Source organism: Mytilus edulis, chromosome 7, assembly GCF_963676685.1.
Source record: "Mytilus edulis chromosome 7, xbMytEdul2.2, whole genome shotgun sequence".
NCBI lineage: Eukaryota > Metazoa > Mollusca > Bivalvia > Mytilida > Mytilidae > Mytilus > Mytilus edulis.
The window spans coordinates 44,963,524-44,990,043 of record NC_092350.1 but is presented as its reverse complement, the minus strand read 5'-3'; the positions used below and the strand labels follow the sequence as shown (position 1 = coordinate 44,990,043).

The window sequence follows — 26,520 nt, the reverse complement described above, 5'->3', positions numbered from 1 at the left end:
TATTGAGGATACAATAAAAAAACTCTTGAATATCGTATCAACTGGGATATTTATGCTCTGTATGTAGCTAGATGTTGCTGTATAGAAATGGTTTGTTAACATAAGAAAGTTGTCTGTTGATATTGTTGTTAATCTATTCCAGTTATCAATCTCTTTTCATCTATCAAGATATAAGGCAAAATTAAATCTATATGTAATACCCTTTTTGTTAGTTCAACGTTGAATTATTTATAGAGATGATATTATAAATACATTAGAAAAGCTCAAAGTAACATATTCATGCTATCTTGTTGCAATTTTCACGAAGTACATGCAGAAAGTATGTCTCAAGGGCAGAAAAACCCGAAATAAATATTACACTCTAATTAAACTGAAACATGTTGTCTTAAATAGTATATTTGTATTCATCTGATGAGTTTAGCCTTTTCAACTGATTTCTAAAGTTCGTTCTTATGTTGTACTGGTACACCACTGACTCAGGTTACTGTGACGGTTGGAATCCCGTTTACATGTTAAGCCTCGGCCACATTTGTGTTATGTACCTGTGTCAAGTCAGAAGGAACCCTTTTTACACAATTGAAATTATGCCGTTAGTTTTCTCGTTTGAATTGTTTTACATTTATCTTTTCGGTGCCTTTTATTATTTCTGAAATAGCATTGTCAGCATTGGTACGTGCATTTAGTACTTTCAATTATGCGTGGCTATGAGTACTGCTAATTATACAAATTTTACGTTTCAAATACGAGCCCATTTCGTGCAGAGGGATGATATTTTTAAACCCTCATGAACCGGAGTCTTTGTTGTAGTTATTTATCTTTTAGCTGATGATACTGATTATAATAACTACACATGATAAATGTCGAAAACCTTTTCGTAATATATTAATGAGTATTTGATATCAAATAACATCATAATTATCTATAACAACAATAACAAATTACTTATAATTTGCTGCTATGTGCACTTATCTTTTATCTTATAAAAGAGGGGCGAAAGATATCAGAGGGACAAACTCATAGATTTAGATAAACTAACAACGCCATAAATAAAACGGAAAACGACAAACAGACAAATAATAGCACATAATTCAAATTCGTAATATTTTATTGCAAAAGTATCAGATACTTTGTTTTATATAAATCATCTAAAATGTTTTTTTTTTTTTTTAATTAAGTCAACTAGATTGAATCGCCATGACACAAATACATACAATACTTCAGTAAAGCGAGACAAAGTGTGTCCTCTTAAATATAACATAGAGTGGATAAATAGCTGCTTAAAACACCTGTGAAAAAAATGAAATTAAAGAAAAAAAATAAAAGTCACAGACTACAAAACATAACATGACAAACAAATCATGTAAATGACAGAACAACACAATCCTAATAATAAAAGTAAAATAACAAAAATACCGAACTCCGATGAAAATTCAAATAAGAAAACTCCTTATCAAATGGCCACATCAAAAGCTCTAACATATAAAACGAATGGAAAACAGCTGTCATGTAACTGACTTGATACAGGCATTTTCGTCTGTAAAAAGCTGTTTATTTACCCTGGTGTTATAGCTAAACAAAAAGACAACAATTATACCGAACTATAAGGTAAATTCAAACGGGGAAGCTATAAAAACTAAATAACACAAATGCAAAAATAGTCCATGAGATATATAAGTTAAAGGCGCTTTAATGTTTGTCTCTAATTCAATTCAACACAAGCTAAATATAATACTTAGGCCTGACTTAACTTGGCCATGCAATGAGGAACATTCAAATTATTATTGAAGGTAGAATAACAAGGTCATCAAATATCGTAAAGGTCAATAAACAGAAAAACAAACATTTTTCACAGGAGTTTTTAGCAGCCATTAATACATCGCTAGTGATGACATTGACGGTACAACTTTAAGTCCAAGTGACGCGTTTCTACAGTCAATGATTCTCAATGACGCTCGATACCAATTAACGTCGATAAACGTCGAAGATCCTTTATAACAGAAAAAAACCCTGCAAAGAATAGACAACCTCAGAAAAGGATCATGCATGTAGCAGTGCATAGGAGAAACACATTCCTTAATTCAAGGATAACGTAACAATCAATAAATTTAAAATGCCAACATACGATCATATAACGTGATAAGTTCAGTATCTTTTTAGTAATCTTTCTTTAGCAGATCTAAACAGTTTATCTCTGATAGAGAGTCTACTTTATAGTATTATAGGTCCTAGTTGTGAGAGTCAATTTCAGTAAAAACAATATATGTAATTCAGGCGTGTCAAGTATCAATTAACCAAAATCACGATATCAGACGTATTCACTTTCAATGCATCTCTCACTGTTAAACTTTTCCTTTCGAGTGCAAATTGGTCAATTTTAAATCTCATTTTAGTCAAGATCTTTTCTTTTTAGGTCAATTTTATAGAGTCTGATATCGGTGAATGTCATTCTGTTTTTCTCGTTTAAAACACTTCCTTTTCTTAAATGTATTAAATTCTCAATAGATAATACAAGTTAATTGTATATGTGATAACATTATAGTTATAGTGCAGTCATCCGTGTTGATATCGGTGACAGTCACGGTTGCGAACACTTAAAAGAAATAAAAAAATAAAAAAAACAACACAAGGCAACCATTAAGGAAGTCTGCAATAACGATCGGTTGATATTTTTAGACTAAACAAATGATTTTAATTTTGATGTCAACATAGCAAAAGTATTATATGACAACAGACGCATAAAAACAAAGCTTGAATCAAATCGAGAGGCACAAAAGACATCAGTGTCAAACAATGTATAGTCAACGGGCGGAAAGATGAGTAAAATGACTAACAGACTACATCAAGTAACATAATATTCTAGGCTGAAACTTGAATTTTCACATTTTATAAACATAGCAACGAATAGTCATAAATAAACCTTATTACATGTCACACATTGGTATTAAATAAATTATGATATACCATTTTATCAACTCAGAGATTATCTATGTTCCAATCGCAAATGACAAGACTGAGATTCACTATACTCAATTTCATTATATATACGTGTGTATGATATTGCTGATAATTTTCATTTCTCCTGTCCTAAGTTATATGGTGATAGAAAGGTTGAAATTTTGTACTTGTTGGAAACTAGTCTACATAAGAAATTGCCTGTACCACGTCAGGAATATGACAGTCGTTATTCATTTGTTTAATGCGTTTCAGCTTTTGATTCTGCCATTTGTTAAGGGATTTTCCGTTTTGAATTTTCCTCAGACTTTAGTATTTTTGTGATTTTACTTTTTAAAATTAGAACAACCATCATTTTTATATACAAACGCACTTTCATTCTCTACAACGTAGACTTCAATATACGTGTTAACATATAACACGAGTACTTAGTTGTAGCATTCGGTACGTTCCCTAATAACATGGCATGCAAACTATTAAAGAAGAGTTTTGTAGGAACATGTTCTACGCGAATTTTAGCGTTTGTTTCTAAATTAAAAACCCGCATGGCTGTCAACGTAAAACAAAGTCTACCCTAAAAATCCAATAAGTTAGATATATAAATTGCACATAAATCTTCTGATAAGAGATGACTCTAAATAAATATAGCTTATCATTTCACCTGTGTAACGTAAACAATAAGATGAAATGTATTAAGAGAGGAAATTTCCATTGATGCATCTAAATTTAAAAACATGCAATGTAAATTTCCAAAAATATTATAGTTGGTAGTATTATTTCTTTTTGCATTAATCAAACAATGGGGGCTGCATGTATACAGCTTTATTTAGATCTTTCTTGCACATTTTGTTTCAATTGTTTTCAATATTAAGTTGCTGTGAAGACAGTGACACACATATTGGAAGTTATTAAGATAAATAGCGAGCTGTCTATTTATCAAAAATGTATACGTATTCTCTCCCATTAATATCGTTTTTCACAAAAAATAGCAGGGGACAACATGATTTTTTCTGGGGTGGGGTGGGGGTGGGGGGGGGGTTGACCCTTTGAATTATAATTTTTCATAAGAAGCAATATTAAAAAGAATGTTTTATTTGGTGCAGTTGGTGCATTATATATTCTAGTTAATACTGAAACTTAAAATTTTCCAAAAAGATGTCTGAATAAAAAAATAATTGCTGGTGAAAGACGGGACAAGGTAATTAGACTTTTTCAGATATTGTCTCACATATATCCGGCATACATTTTTTTCGTTTACAGTTGCACGTCAAGACATTCGGTTTATCCTTTTGTATCATTTTCAAATGTTGTCTCGTATGTATAGCTTACTGTATGGGTTTTGCTCATTTAAAAAAAGACGTCATGTGACCCATCCTAGTCATTTGGTTTCCAGTATTCTATATCTGAACTGCGTACTGCGTGAACATATTTGCTAATTTTTATGTTGTTATTATCGGTTGATATTAATTCTGACTTGAAAGCTATTTCCGATACATAACAACGAATGCAGAGCACGTGTTTAATGAAAGCTTATATCAGATCAGTTACCCGTCTTAAAACATATCTGTGGATTGTTAGTCCACGATGGTAGTAATTACTAAGTAGTTTATGCTTTGACACTGACACAATTTATGACAGGTTTTTTCTTTAAGTTTATGTGAAAAATGTTCTACCTATAAATCAACAAAGGCTTTAACTCCCTCAATCAATTATGATCTAAGATGACTATAGCTATCCCTTATAGATCATTTATATTTTGGTCTTATTGCTTATGGTTTTGAGCGTTCCGTATGAAAGAAACTCCTTAAAAGCGATACCGATGTGTTATTTTCAGTTATTATGCTTTAAGTTGGTACATGACACTAAAGGGAAATAACTCTATAAAATTCAGCTGAACGTTTTACTCAAGTTTTATAAAGCTTTTCAATGATCAAAATTAGTGTTTGTCAAACTACTATATACCCAACTTTTTTTTTTGATAAAGTGGTTGGTTCAACTTTTTTGATTTGTCGACGGGTGAAAGTAAATATAACTTCAAATTTATGAAAATTAAACCAAACTAATATTAGTCAAAGTATTTGGTACCACCCTAATGTTGAATTTATTTACAAATAAAAGTAAAATCTAAATAAATACTGAACTCCGAGGAAAATTCAAAACGGAAAGTCCCTTATCAAATGGCGAAATTAAAAGTTCAAACACATTAAACAAATTGATAACAACAGTCATATTCCTGACTTGTTTCAGGCATTTTCTTATAAAGAAAATGGTGGATTGAACCTGGTTTTATAGGAAGCTAAACCTCTCACTTACAATATTCGAGTCCTTCCGATCAGCTTGCCTTGCCCTGTAAAGACCCAGAAAATATATCAACCAGACCAATATCACTACTGTTACTACAACTGGGTTGTCAAAGAACGTCAGAAATAGTAAAGCATCTTGAAATGGATCCACAATATTAGGTAATACGAAAACTCCTCCAGCAAAATCGGTAAGATGATCACATTCACACTCTAATGTTTCGCTTGATGAAACAGGTGAAACCTGCAAATATAAGTTTTCATAAATTATGAATAAGTATATAATAGTATGACGAGTGGTAATATAAATTCCTTCAAGAAAGTTCGATTTCATTACCGTCTGCATCAACACCAAAAACTGTAGGTCTGTAACAATTTTTTGTCATGTGTTGTCTGTTTTATCATACTATTAAATCTAAACTACCCATTATTTGCCTTTTCCCAGCTAGCGTCCTGTAGTACTAGTAGCAGAACAATTTGATATTGCTGATATAACATGTACAGATGGATGTTTGTTTAAGGATCATGTACCCTTCTGTTGACTAAATGCAAAACTTATGGAATTTTAAATTAAATTTTATAGAAAATCCACAGCCTTTCCCCTTGAACTCTCATAATTATAAATTCGTTTCTTGATAGATAGAGGATTATTGCATGCAGTGCTAGCAATGATTTCCTTTAAACAAGTTTATAAATTTGGATATTGGTGAAATCAAATATAATATGGACCAATTCAAGTACACCTTTTAGGATGCGCTCAACTTTCGTGACTCAGTCAGCACGTGGCATTTTGTAATTTGAAGGTTGTTTAGAAAGTTTTTCCAACAATAAACGCTAGCACATCATAGAAAAACAAGTAAGTCATCAATGTTCTGAATTTTATAACAAAACTGTCTGTATTAAAGTCTGTTGATTTTCTACAAAAAAATCGTTTTATCTGCCACAAAATCCCCTTTTTTCTTTTAAACGCAATGAAACAATGAATAATAATGGAACAACCATCATTTTTATATACAAACGCACTTTCATTCTCTACAACGTAGACTTCAATATATGTGTTAACATATAACACGAGTACTTAGTTGTAGCATTCGGTACGTTCCCTAATAACATGGCATGCAAACTATTAAAACAGTTTTGTAGGAACATGTTCTACGCGAATTTTAGCGTTTGTTTCTAAATTGAAAACCCGCATGGCTGTCAACGTAAAACAAAGTCTACCCTAAAAATCCAATAAGTTAGATATATAAATTGCACATAAATCTTCTGATAAGAGATGACTCTAAATAAATATAGCTTATCATTTCACCTGTGTAACGTAAACAATAAGATGAAATGTATTAAGAGAGGAAATTTCCATTGATGCATCTAAATTTAAAAACATGCAATGTAAATTTCCAAAAATATTAAAGTTGGTAGTATTATTTCTTTTTGCATTAATCAAACAATGGGGGCTGCATGTATACAGCTTTATTTAGATCTTACTTGCACTTTTTTGTTTCAATTGTTTTCAATATTAAGTTGCTGTGAAGACAGTGACACACATATTGGAACTGAGGAAAAACGAAGAAAATGGAAGAGATGGATTTTTTTATTTCGCATCATATTCGGCATAGCTGTAAATGTTGGTTCTTTTGTGTTTATTTGTGTTATAAAACGGACTGAAATAATCGACCGTTGCTCACCAGGAGTCCTGTTTGGTATAATTTTACTTTACCTTTGCACGTTTTACCTACCAGTATCCGTACGAATTATGCGTTTTGGACGCCAGCAACTATCATCGAGTGACGAAAAGAAAAAATATAGCACAGCATTGATTGCACAGTATAGATTCTTGGAAATACTATTTGATCTGTTGATTTTCTTCTTCTGTCAACTAATATCAAAATGGAAAATGTCTGGTTTAACGTTGTATGTTTCCATAGCAACAATATGTGATATCGTCCTAGCTATCATTCTATTAATCAGAAATATATTCGACGCATCCTGCGCAGGTTGGACTATGAAATTAGTTTATTCGAACCTGTATTCTCACCCATTAGTAACGTTTTTCAAAAACTTGTACGTTATAGGAACTGATTGCAAAACTACAAAATTTGCTTGGCGTTTGTGCTCTGAAGTAGTTTTTGAGTTCATCATAAAGCTTTGTTTTATTGGTTCTTCGATTCGGATTGAAAGACAGTGTGATTACATCATTGCAGTATCCTTTGCAGTCACAATGATAATATTTTCGCTTTTGGGATTCGTAGTTTTTGTTTTAATTCTTACATCATCGGAATCGGAAGATACAAGTTGGTTATTTCAAAGCTGTTCAAACATTTCGTTTTATATCATTTATATATTTTATATGCTCACTTTATCTAACTGGAAGTGGGATGATATTGTAACAGTTATATCAATTTTCTGCTCACTGGATATTTTCCGTAATGTAGCCTATATCGTCATGTACCCCTGTCGTAAATATCTGTCAAGAAATGTTCAATCGAATGTTTTGTTTGTACTAAAAGATCAGATGATAACAATAGACCCATAACCATGTACAAGAATATGTGTACATAGAAACACTAATATTGGCCAATTATATTCCTCAAAATATCTCGTTGGTGCATGTATTCTTCATGATATAATCAATAAATTAAGTCATCGAACATTTTTGAATGGAAGGGAAGGGAAATGTCAATACCGTTACCAATAGATATTGCTGTAGGGTAAAATGTTGTGACAATCGGCTGAATGTTCTGTACACCAAATTAAACTTTAATTTTTACAATTTTTTTTAAAGTTATTTTTAAAAGATAAATAGCGAGCTGTCTATTTATCAGAAATGTATACGTATTCTCTCCCATTAATATCGTTTTTCACATTTAAGAAATTAAAACTTAAATATTTATCGAGCGTTCGTGTTATAAACAAGAGTTTGTGTACATCATCCAGTTTTGTTTTATCCATTCTGATTGAAACATTACTGTATTGTATTTGTCCCCTCCAGCTTTTCCGCAGTAATAACATTTGCGCACACGCAATTCCTAGTCTTTGTTTTTATTCTTACATTATCGAAATCGGACGATACAAATTGTTTACTTCAAAGAAGCTCAGATATTTTGTTTAATGTCATACACATATTGTATATGCTGATAACTCCTGTCGTAAAAAGTCAGTTTGGAACTTTTTAATCAAATGTTTTTAATATACTATAAGATATATTAACAAATGTTTATGTATATATATATATATATATAAAAGTCTATAAAAAAGACCAACCAGCAAATTTACTATGTACCGGATCGTCTAAAATAGGCGATACTATGCAGATAAGGAAAAAATTATATCAGTCTAAAGATTTGCACAACGGTACTGATATAAGATGTTATAATACGAAAATGTTGTTATTAAATCGTGTTAACAAATATTTCGGCTCAACAAATGGCCTTCTTCAAGTGTCACAAGTTTTAACTATATTGATACATGATGTATAAGGTGTAAAAATAGATCAGTAATAATACAGGTAAGTTTTGGTCGTATCGACCGACCAAAACTTACCTGTATTATTACTGATCTATTTTTACACCTTATACATTATGTATGAGGTACTTTTGTACATGTTATAACTTGTATTTTTGCATTATACAAGTTATAACATGTACAATATTTTTGTACATGTTATAACCTGTACAAAATCGCAACTTGTACACGACATATATATATAAATGAAAAGACTGGTTTAAACTAATTTTTCTTGGTATGTGTATTTATCTTCAAATCAAAACAATTAACATAGAACTATGAATGTGTGACCGTCAGATAAACGTCAGTGCCGTTATATCTACCAATAGAGAGGTTGCTATATAGTATAGTTTATATGGCAATAAAACTATGAATATATCTTTCATACTACATTGTACATTGTTTCAGATTAAAATATTACTCGGAATAAATCTATTATTTTTATATTTCACTTTCTTTTGACTTATGCAGCCATTTTTATAGGAATAGTTATCAAAGGTATCAGGCTTATAATTTGATACGCCAGACGCACGGTTCGTCTACATAAGACTCATCAGTGACCTCGTTACCAGATTTGTACATCTGAAGCACGTTTTAAAATGAACTTTTACCAAAAATATTCAAACCAGAATGCTTGGAAGCCTTATTGTATATATATTTCAACACTAAATATAACTATATAAAACGTTATATAACCAATAGTTCAAATGAAGTAGATATACATCTAATCAAGAACACGTCATCGTAGGCCTTCAACAGGGAAAAAACCTTAAACTATATAGTCGGCTTCAACATTTCCCAACATGAAAAATTTGAAACAATTCAAACGAGTAAAACAAACGGCTTAATAAAAAACAAAACAATTTACGAAAAAACAAACATGACAGACATAAACCTACGACAACCACATAACTACAGGCTAAATGCATGCCTGAACAAAACGGAGCGTAAAGACCGGAGTAAGTCGTCAACTTCCATAATAAAGATTTTTAAATGATGTTTTTTATCATCTTATTGGCTTTCCAACAAAAAAGAAAGACGTATTTTGTGAACTGAAGTTGGAAAAACAATATCTGAAATTTAAAGGGATTTCGTGCTTTACACAAACTTAGTGATACTTTGAAAATATAAGACTTTCAACGATTTGCTGTATCAATACATTATGTAGCTCATGAACGATGTTGTTCCTAAAGTAAACACCTTATTGACATGAAAGTTTTACCATTCAAGCGTTCGATGATGATTATGTAAATTGGTCCCAGACTAACCAATCCTGCTCTAATTAACATTTTGAAACAGATGATATTATAAGGATACAAAATAACAAAACGAGGTAATGATTCATTCGGGGATAATATCAGATTATTACATGGCATTTTTCATATCGTATGTATTATCAGCCCTAGGTACAATATCAGCCCAAGAGCCGCATGGCTCGAGGGCTGATATTGACCAAGGGCTGATAGTACATGCGATATGAAAAATGGCATGTTATGATCTTTTTATCATATGCTTCAACAATGGAGAAAATAAACATCAAAATTCAAATGACACTTTTACGTGGTTCCAAAATAGAAGTTCAAAGATAGAAAAGTTCACTGACGTCTAACCCCAGATTTAGTACATTCGATATTAAATCTTTCTATAATAAGCCCTAACAGAGAAGAAAAATATTTTAATATGGACGAATCGACAAAATAAATAATTCAACAATATATATAATGAAAACTGTTTGGAAAAGTCACCTTTTTTTAAAGAAACTTTCTAAATTAAGTTTGAAACTTTCCAAAAAATGGGTTTATTTAATATTTTTTTGTATTATTATTTATTTTTTTACACAATATACTTTCCAGTATCCAAATACTTCTTTTATACACTACTTTGTAATGTTTTTCACATAAAACGTAGCATTGAAGTGTATTTTCCGGAATTTGCCGAGTATCAACGGAATGCCATGCGATAACGTTATGAAAAGGCATGTGATAACAATCAAAGCATGTGATAAACTTTTCATATCAGCCCGCTAAGCACCAATTCGAAAAATATGGAATTTACGTTAATTTAATGCTATTATCATACAGTAAAAATCACATGTCATTTAGTCTAAGTATATGATAACAATTTTCATTGCCTAAACAAGTAATAGATATACAATTTACGATATTTGATGAACTATAAATATATACATGTTAAACCGGATTTAATACTGAAATATTTGAACAAAGAAATACTAGTAATCAGATATACATCAGATATGTACAACATAGACCTAACATGTAAGGTGTTGTAATCATTTGCTATTGATATTGAATATACATGTGCATGTACTTACAGTCTTCAGTTTCAATAATGACAATAACAACAACGAATATTTAAAAAATGATATGAGCATTGTGTTTATTAATTTCTAATACGAAAGAAAACTCCCAAATATTTGTCAAACAATGAAAGTTAATCATCGGTGGGATGCAATGTGCTATATAAAAAAAAATATCCTCAGATTTTAAAATCATTCTCATATGAAAACTGATCGTGTAGGTAGTCTTGAAATTAGTTGAAAGTTAATGTATCATATGATTCCTTTGTGCCAAACACCTGCTTCTAGATTAATCCTTACTTGCTAATGTCTCCATAAAAAGTTTTTAAACAGAATTTATAAAACGTAAAATGAACAAGGCTTCAACGGAAAAAAACAAAACAGTCTATGGCCAACTTTTGGAAAGGGAAATAAAGCCTTAGCTTTATAATACTAACAAACTTTTATGAGCTTAAAAGGAAACGATATGAGAACTTTTTTCAAATTAAAAAACAATCATTCGCGTTATTTTAATGGACGTATCAATGATATTTCTTGTAAACGTCAACAAGAAGTGATGACTACTAGGTTTGTAATTTATTTGGGGACGAAGCGTCCAGGAAAGTGGCATCGATGCAGTGGTTGTGAAATCTAGTCCGATACCAGGCTTAAAATAACATATAGAATAAAAGATTATTAAGTAACGCACACAGAAAAAAAAACATTCCTTACAATTTCAAGCAGTATTATTCATTTAAAAAAAGAAGAAAAATTAATTAACTAAGAAAAAGAAATAGACTAAAACTAAAAACACAATCGAATGTATCCAATTCGGCTACCAACTTACTGTTTAGACAGTATTGTTTATATGCAAAACAGGAAATCCCACAAATGGGTCAATATCCCCAATGCGACTCAAAATGCGGAACTCAAAAGTTGTGTGTAAAAACAAATATCTGTGTCGTGATATTAAACATGTTTTTGTTTTTAACAAGTGACTGAGCTTAACCATTTTTGTTGATTTTGAAAGTAGAGCAACATAGAATAAATGTGTTAAAACTATGGAGCTATTAAATGTGTTCAAAGTACTAAATTTTCAAAGAACTTATTGTGTTAAAAACAGGGACCGCATCACGAAAGAATTTTCGGATTATGATAATTTACGGAAAAAGTAATCTCACCTCGTACCCCGAAAATTTAACCACATATGTGAAAATGTCTCAGCTTCGAAACGAGCCGTGATACATATTTAACTTTACGATATGGACTGGGCTACAGAAGAAAACGTTACCTTTACGACCCATGGAGAATCAATTGCGAGTATTGACCCATTTACCCGTACATATTTTTTGAGAAAAGAAGAGTTGAAAAAATTACAAATCCGCAATTTCACACTATACATTAAGATACAATCAGACTATACACATATTTTACCTCCTTACACAATAACTGTTCTTACAGAGGAAGAACAAGCAAAATGTACACTACATTTTATTTATTGTCACAATCATGTGTTTTTTTCCTATACGATTTGTCGTTGTCTTAAATCACTAACGACATGATTCCGCATTTTTTAATCATTAGATATCAACATGGTTGTCATATCAGTTATTAATCCAAATGTGTAATATTCCAAATTGTGTCATTTTGACTTAGTGTGAATCCGCATTGAAGAAGACCTAACATTAACCCTGACGACGCACCCGGTCTCTCTTATTTAGGAGTTTCTGTTTCTCCATCAGTTTTTGTTTGTTACCTTGATTTGTCTTATAGTCGACTAACAAGATTTGAACATCTGTATACTACTGTCGACCTAATCAACATCATTTCCACATAATAAACTTCAAATAGTTGACAATAGCTGTCTCATTTGCAATCATATCACATCTTCAAAGATGGACAGAACATAAGGAATAACGAATTGAAATGAGTTCTTTCATTTGTCTTTGTTCTATTATTAATATTACTTTTACTGTTGAATGGTTTCATGTGATATCCGTTTCACGTGGCTCGGTACTTATACATCTCGTCAATGTGTTTGTATTGGCTTTCATTATTTTTTTGTGGTTTGTTTTGTATTTCTTTTGTTCTTATAACGTGACTCTGTACTTTAAAAGATCCCGTCAGTATGATATTGTTCTATTATATGTCATTATGATATATTTCTATTATGAATTACAATATACGTTGAACCACAAACGTCAAAATCATTCAATCACGTAGTGAAATTAACTATTTTTGGATTCTTATAAATTCTATATATAACTTTTGGACTAGTTTAAATCTCGGTCTATTTCTTAAATTTATTCTTGCATACGTTTAATTTGTTAACCCTGTATGCTAACATTCCCAGGAAAATTTTAAAATTGGTTGTACGCACATTGAACGACAAATTTATGTGACGTATAAAATTTTCTGACGTCAGACACTCAAATCAATAAATGTGTTCGTAGATGGTAGATGTTTTTGCGTTCTGTTAAATTGTTCCTTTTAAAATTGTTAAACGATGATGACTGATGTACCCATATTTTGACTATTATATTTATTGTGTCTGTTTATTTAACGCATCAATGTAAAAATATCGGAAATTGATGAGACTGTCATTAAAGTGAGAGGGTTAGCGCTATAGAACCAGGTTTAATCCACCATTTTCTACATTTGTAAATGCCTGTACCAAGTCAGGAATATGACAGTTCTTGTCCATTCGTTTTTGATGCGTTTTGTTATTTGATTTTGCCATGTGATTATGGACTTTCCCAATTGATCTTCCTCTAAGTTCAGTATTTTTGTGATTTTACTTTTTATACTTACGCAAGGTGTATGCAGTAATAAGTAAATTAGATAATGTTGAATATCAGGCACAAAAGAAAATGATTTGGTGACTTCAATTCAGTAACGCCTAAAAGGGGTACACAAAATTATTCCTTTCGTCTTTTTTCCCCCATATTTTCTCCAAGAAATCAAAAGGTCCATACATTACATTATGGTATGATATGTTAGGAGTGCAATACTGAATACGTCCAATTAGGTTTAGAATAATCTTAATGTCAGTCGAAAATATTTGGATCAGACGTTGTTAAGTGTTTTTCGCATGTCATGGTCTCGATATGAATATTCATTCATGTTCAAATGCGTAAAACAACGATATTTTGAAAGTTTGATAAGCCATGGTTAAATTTATAATCGGAATGTTAGTAGATGAAAACATCCAAATTTCAAGGACTCTGACAGAAAAATAGATTTCATTTAATTTCTACTGTTATTTATTACTTAACTAGTTATCGTTTAAATAGCTACATAAAACTTTTATGTAATGAGATCGTTACAAATTCGCAATATATTTACACAATTCATTTTTACAAACATAAAGAACTAGTTAATTTGGTCAACAATTCAGATTTGTCCTTCAAAATCTTCTGCAGTCTCTTATAGCTTATATTGTGTGTGAGCAAGTAAGAATCATATTGCTTCCCTAAGAACTACCGTAACAAAAAACAGTCATATTTAAACGGAAAATCTGGGATATTCATAAAGAGGCGATTGCCATTGAGACAAATTAACATGTCAAAATGTACAATTCTTAAGTTTAAAATAAACTCATCATAGATACCAGGACTAAATTTTGTATATACGCCAGACGCGCGTTTCGTTTACAAAAGACTTATCAGTGACGCTCGACCCAAAAAAGTTAAAAGGCCAAATAAAGTATGAAGTTGAAAAGCATTGAGGACCAAAATTACTTAAAGTTTTGCCGAATTCAGCTAAGGATATTTTCTTCCTGAAGACAAAACGTCCCCATCAATGATGAAAGATTCAAAGTCTCTCTATAGTGATAAAACTTTTGAACTCATGGTACTTTAACTGATGCGAATATACGCCTATGGTTAACTTTATGTTTCTATATTTGATATAAATCATTCTTTGTTGAATTAATTACCAGTAAATATTCTTCGGCTGATTGAAGGACAATATATCCAATTCGTTTATCGAAAATATGAATGTTGTCATTGTTGCAAGTGTATAATCTGTCTAATCTCACTGGAGTAGTTAACTTTTATTTTTGTTGGGGTAACTTACAGTTCATTTCTTTCTCATGATAAGTTGTAAAGCAAAATATTGTCCTATGAAATATTGTACCACAAGACAATATTTCATAACTATGTATCATGAAATATTGTCCTCGTCTATGGAAAAATGTCCAGAGAAGGACAATTTTGCATAGTGAAATTGTGTCTGTATATAGACAATATTTCACAGATGAATACTTTGGAATTTTGTCTTGTTAAAGGGAGGTTATATTTTGTGTGGAAAAAGACAATTTTTCATAGATGAATACTACGAAATTGTGTCCTGTTAAAGGGAGGTTATATTTTGGTTATATATTTGTGAGTATTGAGACAATATTTTATAGACAGATTGTCATTAAATTTTGTCTCATGAAGGGGAGGTTATCAACATATATTCATGTTAGAAAAGGTATATCTTTTTTCTGTGACACATACCTGTGTTTATATTTACAAAATAAGCGATTGTCAGTACATTACTTATATTTGTACAGTATAATGTATTATGAAATACTGCCAGTGGACAATATTTTATATGAAAATTTGTCCGACAGACAATATTTCATGGAGGATAATATTTTATGTTACAATGTTAATCTATAATTTACACTCTTCTAACACTTAGAATATTGCTTCGAGATCACATCAAAATGAAATATAACATAACTCAAATGCTCTTTACTTTTACTTGGTGCAATTTTAGTTCTGTGTAGCTTTTTTTTTATATGTTTGTATTATTCAAAACTAGAATCTACTATGCCGACTTTGAGCTCAACATAGTCGAAACGATTGTTAAAACCCGATGGTTGATATCTATAAGTCTTCTCCACTTATAGTATGATTGGTTATTGTCTTGCCGGCTTATACCCAACATAAACCCTCTTAGTCAAATGTAAAGATAAGAATTGAAAACACGAAATTATGAAATTATTTGAGATTATGGGTTTGTCGGGGGTCACGATGCTGGTGTCTATATTTAGTAGTAGGACAAAAGTTGAAAATATTCTTTCCTAGTGATATTGATACCGGCCGGTTAGTGCAGTTAAGAGGTTTACATCTGATTTTTCATTGGTGCAACAAATAGAAATGATAGCTTTTAGTGTCGCGTATCACGGATGTTTACTGCTATAATACACAGACACTTCCTAGTTTATTTATAGTGTAATGATAATGTAAAGTGATATTAATTATGATTAATTTGGTGTCTGTCCCTAGTACTATTATTACTGAAGTTGGGTTATTGTCAAGGTTATGACGTATAATGTCAAACTCCCCGGTAGTTCCATCTCCGATCCGCATACGGGTCCGCATACTACACTACACTAATGGATGTAGGAAAGGAAAATAGTTCCGGAACGACAACGATCACTGTGCAGAGTTTGGTATGATGTATGGGTTTTCTTTTTGTTTTCTTAATTCTTGGCCTTTTTCTTAGACAAAATTGACGAGCACCTCCCCATTTGCCCTATAAATAAGATTTGGATTGTTTTACCCTTCCAAACCTGTATATTTGCTCAGTGATGTTTCTTTGTCCTTGCCTAAGGTATTACAAACCAAGTAGTCAGCATTTATGCTGCATACGGAGTATATATCTTACAATTGATACGATATTCCCGGGCTTGTGTTTCCTATCATGATTTCCTTGATAGAGGATTGCTACTCACAAGGAAGCTATTAAACCAAGAGTTCCAAATGGTGAAGTTGAAATCATCCCTTCGTAAATTTTACGGACGCCATCACGAGTTGGTTGACCATTATGGAATAACCGTTTCACAGATGCTATCGGATATGTTCTTTATGTCGTAACTACAATATCTTTGCCTTTTGACGAATGTGACCTACCGGATTTGTAATAACATAAGCAACACGACGGGTGCCACATGTGGAGCAGGATCTGTTTAACCTTACGGAGCACCCGAGATCACCCGCAGTTTTGGTGGGGTTCGTGTTGCTTAGTCTTTAGTTTTCTATGTTGTGTCTTCTATAGTATTATTTGTCTGTTTTTTTTTAATATTTTTAGCCATGGCGTTTTCAGTTTATTTTGTATCTATGAGTTTGACTCTCCCTCTGGTATCTTTCGTCCCTCTTTTATGTGCTGCCATGAATTATCATTAGATAGGACTGTATACAAAATGTTTGAATTTTTGAAATACTAAGGCTTTTCTACCTCAGGAATAGATTACCTTAGCTGTATTTGGCAAAACTTTTAGGAACTTTAGTCCTCAATGCTTTTCAACTATGTATTTTATTTGGCCTTTTTAACCTTTTTGGATTTGAGCGTCACTGATGAGTCTTTTGTAGACGAATGTTATCCTGGTTTCTATGATGAGTTTATATATTGATCACTAATATTTCAATATTTTTTTATCTAGGTGGTGACAAAACTAACGGATTACAAGTTGTGTATATAATGCACACACTTTCCACTGTCAGTTAATTTTCGATTATTGAGTTTGACTGTCCCTCTGGTATCTTTCGTCCCTCTTTTATAAAGCAGATAAACCAAGACCTCCTTGTATTTATATACAGTAAAACAAAAATTGACAGTTTTAAAATATTTTAATTATTTTACAATTTTTAAAACTATAACAGATTCGTTTAAGGGTGTGTCATTTGATAGAATTGAGTACTCAGCTTGTATCAGCCGGTAACACTATTGCTTTCTTGGCAATATTTGTTATTTATAACTCCTTGACAATATCTCAGTTATACTGTGCATCGAAGAAGTATTCATAATCACAGAAGCACGAACATTGTTATAATACAAGTACATAAAAGGATATAAGAAATTATGTATCAAATATTTTCATCCCACATCGCACTCACAGATATTTGATTTTTCTTAGATGATACAATGTCTCAGCATTCTATCTAATTAGTATCTGTATACAATTAAAGGGAAGTTGTGTAAAATAAATATCCGCCAGTAAAAAAATATGATTAGAATAGTTTCATTCAAAGGTCACCATTCACCTTTCAACAATGGTTAAAACACATACTTTCTCATTTGCCAAAATCGCTTGGCATAACAAAATAGTAAAACAGTTCAAAAGAAGTCACTTCAGAACTAACGGGCTGATGTATGATAAACCCAATAAACTAGAAAGACAAATGGTAGACAGTTATCAAGAAAACCTACTGAAATACAGACTCCTGACGTATTGGATATGGCAATGTTTAATGTGTTTCTGGTCGCTCTTTCCTCACTGAACGGTGGTTTTGAAACATAACATAAACACAAACTATCAAGTCACTTGGATAGGGCTAGAATTATAAAACAACACGAAGCATAAACAAAAAGCACATAGTGCCAAACGAAGAGTTCTCGCAGCTACTTAAACCATATCTTTCCAGACTTAATTATTTGCTTTTCTGAATCATTCTAATGTTATTACCTCTGAAGATGGACAACTTAGAGAAATACAAACAGTATAGTTGCCAAAAACCAACTGGAGAAGTGCAAATATTTATCAACAATTGAAACTATAAATTTGGTTTGGATAGAAGTAAAGCCATTAAAGTTAGCCGCACTTTTTTGTCAGAGAGATCACTGATATCGCTAATCTCTTCGTTGGTGTTAAAACGACTACCAGATACTTTTGGAATGTTATTATCTAATGACCTTCGGACCAATTGGTTATAACCGGAATGTGAATTTCTATACACCTGTGGTATATTTGTTGCTGTTAGTCTATCAAGGAATGACCATTTATTTTGTTCACTATTTACTCGAGCATTTGGTATTGTTTGAAATATGTTTCTATTCTTTCTGATGACGGAAAATAAATCTTGGTAAATATCTGTTTTCGTTCTATCTCCACCTCTCTTGTGTAGGTCTTTTATTGTCTGTGATCTTTCAAATAAAGGCTGGGCAACAGCAGGGTAACTCCGTTTTCTTTTTCCACTGTAAAAAAAAATTGAATATTGAATATAGATGGAAAAACAGTAACGTATTCTTGGAGTTTTAATATGTAAAAAGTACAATCACAAAAATACTGAACTCTGAGGAAAATTCAAAAAGGAAAGTACCTAATCAAATGGCAAATCAAAAGTTCAAGCACATCAATCGAATGGATAACAACTGTCGTATTCCTGACTTGTTACAGGCATTTTCTTATGTAGAAAATATATTTTTATAGTGTTCGCCTAGTAAAACATATATGAACGATATAAACGGATTTAATATATTTGGATCCCATAAAAGTTTTCAAATAAAGATGTCTCTTTCTGATAATTTCTTTCTGCCATTGTTATATTATATTGAATTGAAACGCTCCCAAATTACATCCAGTGCTTTTCTGTCATTAACACCAAACAACAATCACAAAGCTAAAAACTAAGGTTTCTATAACAAGCTTACACGACTATCCAATAATATTGATAAAGACAGAGTCACTCTAACCAGACATGACATGGTATACGTTTTATGTTAACATCTCTGATTTATAGAAAAATAATGTTGCGTTGGAGAGGGTGACAAACAAAAATGACCTGACTGAAGTTATTTTCTGCCTTTGTTCAGGAGATAAAGTTGTGGGTTGTAGTTGCTGCTAGTAAAATATTCAAGATGGAAAATATTCAGAATCCATCTTCAAGTATTAGAGTTTATAAATGTAAACATTGTATAATCAAAATACTTATTTTCTTATGATATAAGTCAAAATCTTGCATTTCCATTTGTTATGGAAATGAAAATTATCAGGACAAAAATGAACAGTGAATAAAATAAATTATCAAGAATTTCTTATTTAAACAGCTTTGTTGACAGAAATAAACGCGCAATACTTAAACTAATGCTTATGCAGCACTGACTTTCTCCCCTTTTTAGTATGAGTAGAATGTATATAATCTACGTTAGTTTCAAATTTTCAAAAATCAATAGCGTCAAACTTAAATCAACAGATGCTAAATAAAGACAACAGCAGTATATTGCTGTTCAAATGTCAAAAATCGATGGACAGAAAACAAATCCAGGTTACAAACTATAACCAACGGACAACAGAACAACTGATCTGCAACAAAAACAAACGCCAACATACATAGAAACAGACTATTTAGTAACGACTGCCAAAATCCCAACTTGTATTTGGACATTTTAAGAAAAACTGGAGGGTTCAACATTGATTTTTTTGGCTAACTCAACCTCCCGCTTATATATGGCAATGTTAAAAAGTATTGCTAAAATGACAACACTACAAGACAGGTATCAAATTAGATGATCATATCTGGGTTTCTATGAATAGCCACGACTATATGATTATGAACATACGAAGTAGTCACATGATAACGATTAGTTTTGTTCTGTTTTTCAAACAATCAGAATACTCCGTTTTTCAAACAATGAGAATTAACTTCAAACACTCATGTGGACATTATCTAAAGGTCAATGTCCGTTTTCAACAAATTTTATATTCTTGCTCCTTTCCATTATTGATTTATCCGGGGTAATATAGCTTAATACAGGGCAACGGTCAATATAACGGAATAGTTTGTGTCAATACTAGCCTGACTTAACCAAAGTGTTCAGTACTACGTCAAAGGAGCGACACTTCAAACTTATAATGAAGGTTATTTATATGTATACAGAATTAATGAAAAAGTACTATACTGATTCCCCAATCCCTAGGTAGCTTTTTACCTCAGTTTTGTCTATATATCTGTATGCATTATATCGTTTAGGGCTCAACAACTGAATCTTAAGAGAATGAAAGTGTGATTTCCTAAATTTGCGATCCATGATTTCCCCGCCAATTTATATGTACTTTGATTACTTGGTTTAGTGTTATATTAAAATTAGACAGAGAATGGCGCCATTAATGTTGCGTGTCTTCTTAACTGTATGGATAAAACATGTAAAATGTGTGTACTTCTGTACCTTTAAGGCATCGATTGCAAAATTCATACACAAGCATGATCGTACTTTGCAAACAATGATGAATTGATTGTTCTGTGATCTTAATTATTTTGATTCTGTTGATTGCTAAACTATGAGATCACAACTGTACATGATATCACAATTTCAATGTATTTGATAAAATATCATAATATTATATCCAGATACAAATAATAAAAAACCGACATCGAAGAGCTATGAACTCAATATGGGGTGCTACCATGTACGTGTTTGACTGAACGACAAGCGGTATTTGCATGGTAGAGAAAACGGGTGTAGATACGTATACATAGGAAAGTAACTGTGAAAATCAACACAATGAAAACATACAATGACATATCAAATAACTGAGCCGGAGGATGTAAATGAAAGCAAAACAAACCTTTTTTCAATATCCACTAATCCACACCCAATTATATTCCCGCAAACTCTATAATCGGTCGCATTTAAAGCATGCAAGGCCACCAATGTTCTATAATGATCTAACCAACGCTCGCTCATTTGTCGCCGTGCTCTGAAATGAAGAAAAACATTCTTTTCAAAATTTATCATCAAAACAAAAATGTGTCCATAATACACGGGTGACCCACTTGCACTATCAAACTCATGCATATTTGGCAAACAAATTAGAAAGATATTAAAATAAGAAACATGACTTTGTGTAATACGTTTCCAGTTGATTTTACTTCAACTTTATCAAACACTACCTTGACCAATTTTTTAACCTGAAGCGGGACAGACGGACGGACGAACGAACGAACAAACCAACAGACCGTAAAACATAATGCTCCTCTACCATCGCAGATAGGGCATACAAAGTACAACTTTTTGTGACATGGAAAAGGAAACTGGTCCCCTTTTGTTGGAGGCTCAAGTTTAATACATACATTGGTGTAGGCGATGCTTATCCCAAGTCAAATAAGAATGTAATCATATTGACACATGATATGCAACATAATGCAATTTTCAATTCTTAAAATTCGATTGTTGGACATCAGATTTTGAATACAAGTTTAAATATAGCAACATATATGCGTGTAAAAAAAAATAAACAACACCATAGTTCGTTCCTTCTTGTTTCAAGCCTTGTTCGTTAAATTTGTTTTCCATGTCATTTACAAATACATGATTGTATCTGCACATTTTGTAAATATTCATTTTGAAATTCTTTCTTTTCTAAAAGAACATTCTTTATCTCGAATATATGAAGTTATTTCTAATAAATTAGATTTAAGAGTTCTATTTGGTATTGAAACAAATAATTTTAAAAGCAAAGTGTTCTGGTATGGAAATGCTGTAATAAACGTCACATCCTAGACTATAAACCTATTAATTAAATGTTTTTAAAAATGATACATTTAGTTCAATTTCGTTTCAAATCAATTTGAATGAAGATAATTATAAAATAACTACATTTACGAAGGAAGAAAAAAATTGAATGTGTAATATCCAATAAAATGAAAAATGGAAACGAGGAATGTGTAAAAGGGACGAAAACCCGATCAAAAACAGAAAAAAACAACCGAAAGCAAGATATGGTTCTTCAACACAGCTGACTCTTCAACTAAAATGTGGACGTCACACCGTCACACTAGACTTAGACTACGAAACATATCAATAATTTAAGACCTAAAAAAACTACAAAACTAATAAAGGCTAGGGACAAACGCAAAAATGCGTCGGCGTTATACATGGTTTGTAAAATCTCAAACTTCGACCCCTATAGCCGATGTAGAATAAGCAACCAGTTTAAAAGAAGTTCCGAGTGCGACGTCAGAATTCGCAAGAGAAGAAACTAATTGAAATGACAATGATACATAGTCTGTTTGCAAAATTCTGTAAATGACCCTGTAATTAGAGATCCCTTTATTATAGTTCTCTCACTTAGGAGGGATATAAATTTTCATTGACAACGAAGAGCTGTGCGTAATGTGTTTAACATTTAAGCTTTCCAATTCATCATGATTTGTGTGGGAAAAATTCAATTTTGTCCGATATAAAACCAGTCTGCTATATATCGGCAAAGGGAAGTAATTTGTTTAGAAAGTCTATGATAACAGAATCAAATCGGTGATTGCCAAATGACTACTAGCGGTTACTTACATGAAATCCAGAAATCAAATCAAATGATTGAAAGACTGCTTCTTTTCGTGAAATGCAATATTTCGTCAATTAGGAGCGACGATAATATGCAATGTAGTTAGTTTAATGTATGTCAAGATTACGGAAAAGTCGGTAAGACCAAACCCGATAAACGAGTTTGAAAGTTGTGTTCTTACGTCCAGTAGCAAATATTCCATGATTTGTCTTGAAGAATGCTGAGTGGCATGAGTTCTGTCTAATTCCATGTTAAAAGAATTAAAAAGTAAGGTTCATGTTTTTGATAGTTCCCTGCCTTATTTAATATATGGCCATACTCTATCCCTTTGTATGTATAGAATTACATGTAAGTATAATCCTTGCAAAATATAATACATTTTGGTTGAACCTGCAAGGGGACATTTGGATTGATGTATACATTTTAATTAAAGGACACTCTTTACTTTATTGAAGTACATGTTTTGTTTATAGGTTTCACAGATTTGTAAAACAGCCTTTCATTCTTTTTTCGCATTAACAGGAAAAACTTCTTACTTTAACTATGATTTCAAACATTCTGTTAATAGCGTTTCTAATGATGGTAAACCACAAAAATTGATTCGGACGAAAACAATCTATAAAGTATGTTTTTCCTTTTATATTTTACAAGATGTACGGCCATAATTGATTCGGAGGTGATTGTGGTTTACATATCTCCAGACTCAACCAGGATAGACTACTTCAACGGGTGCTATGAATTAGAGGTCAAAAGACATAAGAAGATGTTGCATGAGTGCGAATGAGACAACTCTCCATCCAACTCACAATTTGTAAAAAAATAAACCATTATAGGTTAAATTACAGTCTTCAACATAGAGCCTTGGCTCACATCAAACAACAAGCTATAAAGGGCCCAAATAATAGCTATATATGTAAAACCATTTAAAAAGTAAAAAAAAAACAACGGTCTCGTCTATATAAAAACGAGGAAAAGAGAAACACTTATGAACCACATCAAGAAACGACATCTACTGAACAGCAGGTTCCCGACTTAGGACTGGCGCAAACGCAGCGGGTCAAATATGTTAACAGGCACCAACCCTCACCTTATCCTAAAGAGTTAGTGTAACATTGCAATATAGAAAGACACACTATAAAATATCCATTTAAATGGCTAAACTCAATCAAATACACATGTTTACAAAATCGAGTAAACATACACAAAATAAACATGTATACAATATTAATATATTTGGAATCTTAAATTCAGCTAACACGTGATGCCAGAAATACCGTTCCATGTAGAAAAATACGATAAGTATGACGGAACCAATTGTCTTAACTTCAAAATAATTTCAACAGATCGTAAATCTGAACTACTGTAATTAAAACAACAAATTATAACAAAGAAATATTTGCACTTAAAAAACGCGCGCGTGCATACACAAATGTATGATCAAACAACGCGCATCTGTATGTTACGAAAATATTTAGATCAAACATCGAAATGTACCCGTCTATTAACTATAGGTTTACACAAAGACTTGTTGGCTGCAAAAGCCGTATAAGAATCTTTTAACTGGCAAACCTATCCGACGATATGTCTTTCTGAATGTCCTGTGATGTTTGATTGCAAACACATATATGTGGATATATTATCCATCTTCAGAGACAGAAATGGTGCAATAAGGTTGATAATTTTGTTAAGCTGCTATTAGCCATCTCTAGAAATATTGATACATGAATAAACAGCTATTTACACGAAGCAGATGCACATTTTACTCTTTGTAATATTATCTTATGTTAATGTTTCTTAACAGAAATCTATATGAAAATACGGAAATAAATGTTATATGAAATTAGTCGTTATAAGATTTTAAAAATAACATTATTGTGAATATTTGTGTTGTATGCTGTTTCGAAATCATACAAAGAAAGTTATATGTAATTGAGGCACTAAATTTCAAACTATGATTAATTTCAAAATGAATAAGTTAAATTATTACCTTGAAAATATTTTTTGTGTTGATAATCCATTCAATAGGCAACAGAGTATTGCGATCCCAAGAAGTTTCCAGTTCATAATTATTAAAACCTAGCTGTCAAATTTTATTATCCTTTTTGAAATAAATGCGTCTAAAAATCAAGTCTAGCACCACTTGAATAACTATCAAATTTATTTTGCTGTCCGGATCACTCAGAGCTTATAAACACTTTTTTCCAAAATTTATTCGTCATAAATGTATGAATTTTGCGCAATCTCATTCTAATTCTAAAAACTTAATGAATAAGTTTCATTCTATGAATATTCAAATGAAATTGATGAATCAACGTCACTCTCCACAGTAATTGATATATTTCTTATTTGTACCTTATTTTAGAAAATACTCGAAGCAAGAATTATCAATTAAACTGTTATAGTCTTGTAAACATTCTATTCTTATAGTTTTCCGATTGATTGATCAGAACTTTTATCATTATTGTATAGTAATGAGACTAAGTAATTTGAATAAAATAAAACACATTTGGGAATATCATAATGGCAGTTTAGTCGATGGAAAATTATAGAATGTGCTATTTGTTGCTTTTGTTTCATAGTTTTTTACATTTTAGGCGCGTAATTCATCACAAAAGATTCAACGTAACATGTACACGGGTAATAAGAATTCGATGTTTCCCCAATGTGAATCAACAATTTTTTAAATTACTAGGAAATGCCCAAAGTTTCCCGTTACAGTAAAGATATCATTTTGGTAACCTTATTAATTGTGGACATTAAAATAGATTAGTAAACGTTTCTGGTCGACATTGAGCCAACAAAAAACCTTTTCCTGGTATCGTATAACATTCACTCCTAGATTTTTATGAAATATCATCTCGATATATATGTTAATATGTATTAACAAAAAGCATTTGAATTTCTCGGTTACTTAAATTTCATCCTTTTTATCAATTGTTTGACATTATTTAAAACCAATCCTTCAGAAATTAATGGTATGTCACGTCAATTCTGACTAAATTTAGTACACAAAAAAAATAATTAGAAAAGTGGGCGTCTGTTTGGCCTTCACGTATGTCCGAATCTACGCAGTCACATCTTTCGGAATGTGACGCTATCCCCGATTCCTCGTGTAGAAAAAAATGTACGGCAGTGTGAACCTAGATTTATAAAACCCCGTGTAGGAAGAGCATACGTAAAAAAAAAAACCTACATGAATAGGTATTATGGTCCATATATGGAATGTTGAACGTAAATAGTACGCTTGTGTTCAACATACCCTTATTTCTAATGACAGTTCCATTTGTTTTCGTAACATGTATTTGTTTGTTTTCATATATAAAAAAAATAAATGAAAACAACACGTTTTCAATTTCATGCGTCCGAAGCTCTTTTCTGGATTACCTTCATCAAAAAAGGTTCAAAGCCGAATA

General features: G+C 31.7%; 1 protein-coding gene across 1 annotated transcript; it reads right to left on the bottom strand.

Moving 5' to 3' along the window:
- Positions 1-17,661: 17,661 nt before the first annotated feature.
- Positions 17,662-25,658, bottom strand: LOC139481564 (uncharacterized). Its single transcript, XM_071264981.1, has 3 exons — positions 25,095-25,658; positions 21,392-21,523; positions 17,662-19,020 (listed from the first exon to the last, which is right to left on the bottom strand). Exons 1-3 carry the CDS (start codon positions 25,169-25,171, stop codon positions 18,600-18,602), a joined length of 630 nt encoding a protein of 209 aa, XP_071121082.1. The 5' UTR covers positions 25,172-25,658; the 3' UTR covers positions 17,662-18,599.
- Positions 25,659-26,520: the final 862 nt, after the last annotated feature.

Bases quoted from the DNA above. Each gene is read 5' to 3' on its own strand.
- LOC139481564 (XM_071264981.1), bottom strand. From the start codon at position 25,171: ATGAACTGGAAACTTCTTGGGATCGCAATACTCTGTTGCCTATTGAAT. The intron at 21,524-25,094 runs GTAATAATTTAA...TCTTCATTTCAG, and splicing joins ACACAAAAAATATTTTCAAG to AGCACGGCGACAAATGAGCG. The intron at 19,021-21,391 runs GTTTGTTTTGCT...TTTTTTTTACAG, and splicing joins TTAGTGGATATTGAAAAAAG to TGGAAAAAGAAAACGGAGTT.